We start from the raw sequence: 7,958 nt of genomic DNA on the forward strand, positions 1-7,958 counted from the left end.
ATCTACTGTATTTATTTATGTATTTGCCTGTTTTGGACATTCATTTTAGTGGGATTATAGGTGGGTGACCTTTTGTGTCTGGCTTCTTTTTTTTTTTTTCAGTCCGTTTCAAGGTATGTCTTGTGTTTCACAGTGTGAGTGGGTGTATTTTCTTAGTTGGGAGCTTTCAGATGCATTCACATACCCCTTAGGAAAAGAAAGAAAACGTACTTAATTTTAAGATTACAAACAAGAGTTCTTAGTTCTATTATTCCTTTATGGAACATGGGGCTTCAAGTTGACTAGATTTATTTTCATAGTCAATAAAATTTGCTAAAATCTCTCAGTACGTGATAGGAAACAATTTTATTGAAAGATAGCCTGGAACCAACTATTGATTGTGAAGTATGATTTAGGTTACAGTGGAGTCATCCTGTATCCTGGGACATTCTGCCTTTGAAATACTAAAAGGATCTCTTTACAAGATAGATCTCAGTTGAGGGGTCCGAAGGCATAGGTTTCAAGGCCATCATCACTGTGAAGTTCTAACACATAGCTATTTACAAAGCTCCAGCGAACATATATAATTATTCAAACACTTAATTATACCTGTGCAAAAGCTGAATACTTCATGAAGTTTTTTTGCCTCTCTAGAAATATTTTTATGTGAAATAAGAAAGGCGTCTCAGCATATCAAAAATCAGAGCTTTTCCAAAAAACATGATTGAATTTGAGAATGCAAGGAATTTGAGAAAATTTTTGAAAAAGGCTTTCCAGTTTTTAAATAAAAAGGCTTCATACTGACAGAATAGTGAACACAGAAGTCCCGGGGCGATCCTCTAAGAGCCTAAAATTTTAAGTGCTGTAAAAATAATGGAGGGATATAGCTACGTTTCAGAATAATTAATTTAATTCATCATGTTCCATTGGTCTACACTGGCCAGGGAGGAGATAGAGGGAAGGAGATATCCAGAGTATTAACCATAGAACGCTAATCACATTTTGCTCTATTATTTTTGTTTCATTCAATTATTTGTTTATTTTGAGATATAATTGATGTATAACAACATATTGCAATATTATTACCACTGTAGTGTTAGCTAACGCCTCTATCGGGTCACGTAATTATAACTTCTTTTTTGTACTGAGAAGCATGCTCCATTATTTAGAATGAATTTCCAGTGAATCAGATAGTCTGATCTTGCTGTTCATGTTATGTTAGCAGTAGTTTGGGGAACACCAGTTTTTATGTGAATCTATGCTACACATCTAGGGAAAATTAGCATAGCATCTGTGTAGTCAGATAGCCTGTTTGTAAGCTGTAATGCTAAATAGGCACATAATGATTGATGGGCTTTTTTTTCCCCCAAAGGAAAGACCATGGGAATCCTAGAGAATTATTTTAAAATAATTAGGAAGAAAAGAAATTGTTTTTATGAAAGGGTTTTTTTTTGTTCCTAAAGCAATATTATAAGATGGGTAAAGAGTAATTTTGGGATATAGTATGTGACTGAGCAGTTGACTAGCTGTGTGTAGGCTTCTTGTTCAGATAATACATTCATACAAAAAGGATTTTAAGTGAAATTTTTTTTCTGTTTCTGTCCCTGGGCCACCAGGTTTACTTCCCTAGAGGCAGCCGTTGTTACCACTAGATGGTGTATTCTTCCAGAAATACACTGTGCATATACAAGCAAAAATATGTGTGACGAGTTTGTGTATAGCTTTCCTGTTTCTCGCCCTTTAGTACAAAAATGGTAGCATGGATTGTTCTGCACCTGTTTTTTTTTTTTGCACTTAACTCTGTATATGGAGTTTAGTCTTATTTCAGCCCATAAGAGCTTCCAGAAATTTGACCAAGAAGAGGAGTTTAGAGTAGCCTCTGACATGAAGATAAAGTGCTTGTTTTTTCAGTGGATGGTAGCAAATATGGAAGAGATTTTTGTACAATAGCTGTCAGATATTGAGGCATATAGTGATAGACATTTATTGAGTGGTTACTGTGTGCCAGACGCACTGCTTACTGCTCTGTACTTCCCGTCTTGTTTGAGCCACGTGGGAGAACTTGGAGACTCCTGGTGTTACCCTCCTCTTCAGTGAAGAAAGTGAGGTTTTTAGTGGACAAGTTATTTGTGCAGGGTCACACGAAATAAGTGGAGGTTTATGCATTCCTGTAAGCAGCAACATCTCTCACTGTTTACCACAATATTGTTAACTTGCTTTATATCAGGAGGTGCTGGGAGGATTGGATTTGTGAAATCACTTTTGATTTTGAAGGCCTATCCTTAGTATATGATCTAATAAAAGATTAGCGATTACCTGAAAACAGTCTTTATAGTAAAACAAATGTTTTATCTGTTTTTATATTTGATAAATTTTCCGCTCAATAAAATTTAAATTTCTCTTTTAAATTTTATGACATCTAATTAAGTATGCACATTTTGTTCAACAATTTCCATCAAAACATAAAAATAAATAAAGACCACTTTGGGTTGTTGGGTTTTTTAATAAAGTTTTATGATTCATAAAGAAACCTTAAGAGTTCATTTCCTTAAACTTACTTTAGGTTAAATCATTCATGACATATACATATATATATATATTTTTTTAATGAGTGGACAAATCCATGTCCTTCTATATTAACCCTTACTGTAAAAAGTTCATATTATCTGAGTTTAGAGCCATTGTATTTAAAATCAAAATTTTTTCAACTTTTAAAAAGTGATACCAAAATTTTTTGGTATGGGTTTGGCAATAATGGAATTATTTACTTGATGTTGCAAATTGGGTGTATATTTTAATTCTAATGTTAGAATGTGCCAGGGCTCAGTCTAATGTCTAACATACGGTCTTCACTTAATTGTCTTTCTCACCCCTGGAATGTTAAGTTCCAAGATTTTTTTGTTTTAATCACTACTGTATCCCCAGTATTGGGAACAATACCTGGCACATAGTAGGTGATTGTGGAATGAAGTAAGTCACTAGTTGATTAGGAAAACATTTGTAAATACTGCTTTCTGTTTAAAAACATTTTTTGGCTGCTACTTGAATGTAGTGCTGGTTATAGTAGAATCTTCATAGTCTGCAGAGTGCTTTCTGAGTTGTCTGCAGATAGTAGGACTGTCTGTAGTGGTCAGTGAGATTAGGAATCATACTTGCTATGGGGGCTATATTCAGGATGGATATACTTGTACTCAAAGCTGCACTGTCATTTCGTTTACCTATCTTTGGATGTGTTTCTGGAAGATATTTTGAACTTAGATCTAGAGAAAAAATGTAGTTGCCAACTGAGATATTTGGTGTTAGGCTTTTTGGTGGTAACGAGCAAATAATACTGACACGTTTTGGGTTTAAAAATTGGAAAGGGGGATAATTGTTTCTGAGTGAGTTTTTATTTATAAAATCATTTTGAGAGCTGTTTGCATTAATCAGAGTATAACAAAGTACACTTTTGTTTCCAGGTGCAAAATTTAGAGAACTGATGGATAAGTTCCTGAGGGTTCACTTCAGTAAAGGCTGCCCACCCTTGTTTACTACTTTGAAATCTTTATATTACAGTGCAGAAAAGGTAAAATTTGGTCTTCATTCAGTTTTGCTATAGTCTTTTTACTAACTTAATTATTATAGAAAAGACTTCCATGTAAATAATATGCTATGATTTAATCATTATCTCTGTTCTAGTAATAAGTCTAATAATAGATGAAGTGAAATTTTGTGCGTATAAGTACTATCAAAGGGAATGTCAGTCTGTAAAAGCTTTGTAAAAACACTAAGATGATAAAGGTTCTTTTTAATGGGTATACTTTTCTATAAATTTTGACATTGTTACCAGAGGCCTGTAGTTAACTATTTTGTGATTAATTATCTATTATAGTATGATTGTGGATTTTTAAATTTGTTATGCATGCTTTTAAAGTTACAGTGTGGATAATTTAGTACGTTAAAATGCCATTTGGTGCTATTAGTTTTAACTAATAAATATAAATATAGTTTTATATTAATATATATAATAAATATATAATAAATATAGTTTTAGCTACTTCTTGAATAAAGAGAATAATACTTTTCTGTTTTTTGAAATTAGAAAAGAGGCACTTGGTTTTAAATTAGAAGTATAATTAGAAAATTAAAAGTTAATAGAAAATTTATAATTCTCTTTCCAAACACTGCTTCTTAATTATTAATAAATTAATAAAATTTAAAAAAAATTCTACAATTTTGTGTTCTTTTCTATACTCAGTTTTTGAAAGTTATTAGTGGATAAGGAAAACATTTTATTAGAAATGCGAAAATATTTTTAGTTAAACCTCTATCACTTTGTTTATTTAGCTTTTACCCATAATTATTTGTAAGTTAGCAATAATTGTGAATAATAAACTATTGAAAACAAGGTCAATAATAGGTATAGAACTGATTGGCACTTTCTTGCTCATGGCAGCAGGTTTCACAGACTAAAAGGGACAGCTGATAGTATCTAATACCTGATTAATAAAAAGTGTCATTCACATTTTTAAAAATCTACAGTTTTTTATGCTTTATTTGACTGTAATGGTACTGCTGTCTATTTTTTGATAGTGACTTATGAAAACGTGTAGCACTGCCTATCTGTAATTTCTTTGGGTTATTTAAATCCATGTTTGCCAAAATTTCTTTTTCTTCTTGGCAAGTGTGATGGAGAAGAAAGGTGAGGTAAAAGTCAGAAATAATAAAGAATTTATGTACATGAATTAGAATACTGCTTTTGTAACACATTTTTGCAGCAGCTGCTGAATACAGTAGTCATTAAAGAATTTGGTCCTCGCTTTCACTGGCTTTCTTAGTTTTCACAAGGGGCATACACTTTTTGTTTTCCAAATCCCTCCAATATTGATCCAAAATTACCCTCATAAAGGTGTTAAGCATTTGCTGGTATTTTATAAAGCATGGAATTTGCATTTTTAAAGAGGGCACTGTGAATTCATTAGTTTACATAGGAACCTTTGACATCTCTTTAGTATTAATTTTAAGTGGGAAGCAGGAATTTCACCAGGTGCTTTTGAGAATTGAATTGAGCTGCTGAAAATTGAGTTCAAGTTACCAGAATTTAGTATAGTGAGAATAAAACTTACATGTATGGTAAATGCTTCTCACATAATTTTGGCCACGTATATTTGTGATTACTTATAAGGGCATTTTAAAATTTGCAGTGAGTCCTGTTTTTAGCTAAGAGCTGCATTTTATCTCTTGGGGAAGGATTTCAAAGAGATTAAGTTTGATAAACAATTACAGTTTTGTTACCTTCCAAATCTAAAGAATAATCCATGTCAGGTAGCCTGAAAATAAAATAATCTTTTGAAGTTAGTTCAGGATACTGTACAATTGTAAAATAAGTATTTTTAAAATGTCTCCAGCATTTTAAGTTGTGAATACACGATTTAAGAGTATTAAGAGCATTTTTCGTGTAATTCCATTTAAGATTTTTTTCTCTGTGGATTTATTTGTGACACATATATGTAGCTGAAGTATTTTGACCATAGAATTTTATTTTTCCTTTTCCCCTTAGCAATTTCATAAGAATTTAATGTGTTACTGTAGAGTCTTCATTATCTTTCTTTTTAATGATTGCATAGTCTTCTATCAAAATCATACCTCCATTGCTGAAATTTGGTTTTCAAAGTTTTCACTGTTAAAAAAATATAAGTATCTTTGTACACATAGCTTTGTTTAGGATTATTTCATTCTCATGAGTTCTCAGAATAAATTATTGTGTAAAAGGTCTGAACATTTTGTGGTTCTCAGTAAACCCTGAAAACGGTGGTTTCTATATGGTTGTAAACACCAGTTTGTCTTGCCACTGGCAAGCTGTGTGAAAGGTGCACTTACTATACCCTTACTAACAGTGGGCACTGTTAAACACTTCTTGTGTTTACTTTTTTATGGATATTTTTGTTTTTAACATAAAGAGGTTAAAACTTGAACTACATATGTTGATCTTTATTTCTATTGTGGAGTTCATCTACTGTTTTAGAAACAGTTGGGAAAGTGTCCTTCATCTAGAGCAGTGCTTCTCAAGGTGAGATGGGACTGTGGATTTGGTCCCCCAGGGGACACTTGCACTGTCGTGGAGACATTTTTGATTGTCACCATGTGGCTGTGCTACTGATATCTAATGAGTAGAGGCCAGGGATGCTGCCAAACCTTTTGCAATGCACAGGACAGCCCCCACCACAAAGAATTCCATTATTGACATGTTGGGCTAGACAATTCTTTGCTATTGGGGGCTGTCCTGTGCACAATATGATATTAGCAGCCTCCCTGGCTTTAACCAGCTAGACGCCGGTAGCTTTCCCCCCAGTGTCTTTTTTGTTGTTGGTAACAGTTTTATTAGATATAATTCACATACCATACAATTTACCTATTTGAAGTATACAGTTCAGTGATTTTTAGTATATTCAGAGGTTCGCAACTTGCCACCACAATGTAATTTTGGAAAATTTTCATCACTCCAAAAAGAAACCCCATCCCCCCAGCATTAGGCTACCAGTGGTCTACCTTCTATCTATGGATTTGCTTATTCTGACATTTCGTACAAAGGAGTTGCATGATATGTGACCTTTTTTTCTTCAGCTTCTTTTGCTTAACATAATATTTTTATCCATGTGGTAGCATGAAGGAGTTCTTCATTCCCTTTTATGGCAAAATAATACCCATTGTATGGCAACACCACATTTTATCTGTCAGTTGATGGACATTTTGTTTTTTTTCTACTTTTTGGTTATTCTGAATAATTCTGCTGTGAGCATTTGTGTATAAGTTTTTGCATGTACATGTTTTTATTTCTTTTGGAATTGCTAGGTCAAATGGTAACTGTTAAAAGTTTTAAAAAACTGCAGACTGTTTTCCAGAGTGTCTCTGTCATTTTGCATTCTCACAAGCAGTGTAGAGGATTCTGATTGCTACAGTCCTTTCCAACAATCCACTTTGCTATTGTTTACACTTGATTATAGCCGTTTTAGGGGGTGTGAAGTAGTACCTCCTTGTGGCATTGATTTGCATTTCCTGGTGACTGATGACATTGAGCATATTTTCATGCGCTTAGTGGCCATTTGTGTGTCTTTGGAGAAATGTCAATTCAGATTCTTTGCCCAGTTTTAACTGAGTTATTTGTCTTTTAAAATATCTGGTTAAAAAAATACATTATCTGGTTGCAAGAGTTGTTTATATTAGATGCAATCCCCTTATTAGACATATGACTTATAGTCTCACTTTCTTGAAAGCGTATTTTGATGCACAAATGTTTTAATTTTGATGAAGCCCAATTCAACTTTTTTCCCTTTTGCTGCTTGTATTTTTGTGTCGTATCTAAGAAATCATTTCCAAATCCAAGGTTTTGAAGATTTACACATTATTACTTCTAAGAGTTTATACTTTGAGCTCTTAAATTGAGATCTGTGATAATATTGAATGCATCTTTGTATATAGTATGAGGTATGAGTGAGTCCCACTTCATTCTTTTGCCTGTGAGTATTCAGTTTTCCAGCACCATTTGTTGAAGAGACCTTTCATTCTTTATTGAAAGATCTTGGCAGCCTTGTTGAAGATTAATTGACCATAAATGGGGCTGGCCGAGTGGCGCGTTGGTTAAGAGCTGGCTTGGGACGCCAGCTCTGTGCAGCAGGGCCCCGGTTTGGATCTCACATGAGGGCCAGTGACACTACCCTCTACAGCTAAGATGGTGAACAACAGCTCAACCTGGAGCTGGGCTGCCGTGAGTTGCCAGCAACGGCGTAGGCTGCAGCCCCTGCTGCAGTGGGCTGCCATAAGCTATCGTGTGTGGCTGGCAGCCAGCGTGAGCGGCTGGCAGCTGGTGTGAGCTGCCAAGAGCCATAATGAGCAGCCGTCCAGAGGCCGGCGACCTATCTGCCTCACCCGGGAAGAGCGCAATGATGGTGCCAACTTGGGCCAGTGAAGCAACGTCCTCCACAACTAGACTGAAGAACAAA

General features: G+C 34.4%; 1 protein-coding gene across 8 annotated transcripts in view; it reads left to right on the forward strand.

Moving 5' to 3' along the window:
- NAA16 (N-alpha-acetyltransferase 16, NatA auxiliary subunit) overlaps positions 1-7,958 on the forward strand; it is a 75,255-nt gene that overhangs the window by 31,827 nt on the left and 35,470 nt on the right. For 7 of the 8 annotated variants that reach the window (XM_019650375.1, XM_019650378.1, XM_019650374.1 and 4 more), the window contains one exon: positions 3,438-3,544. The exons of the other annotated variant lie outside the window; for it this stretch is intronic. In XM_019650375.1, coding sequence (XP_019505920.1) covers positions 3,438-3,544 — 107 coding nt within the window. The remainder of the gene's footprint in view (positions 1-3,437; positions 3,545-7,958) is intronic. 8 annotated transcript variants of the gene reach the window in all.

Source organism: Hipposideros armiger, unplaced genomic scaffold, assembly GCF_001890085.2.
Source record: "Hipposideros armiger isolate ML-2016 unplaced genomic scaffold, ASM189008v1 scaffold_140, whole genome shotgun sequence".
Lineage (NCBI taxonomy): Eukaryota > Metazoa > Chordata > Mammalia > Chiroptera > Hipposideridae > Hipposideros > Hipposideros armiger.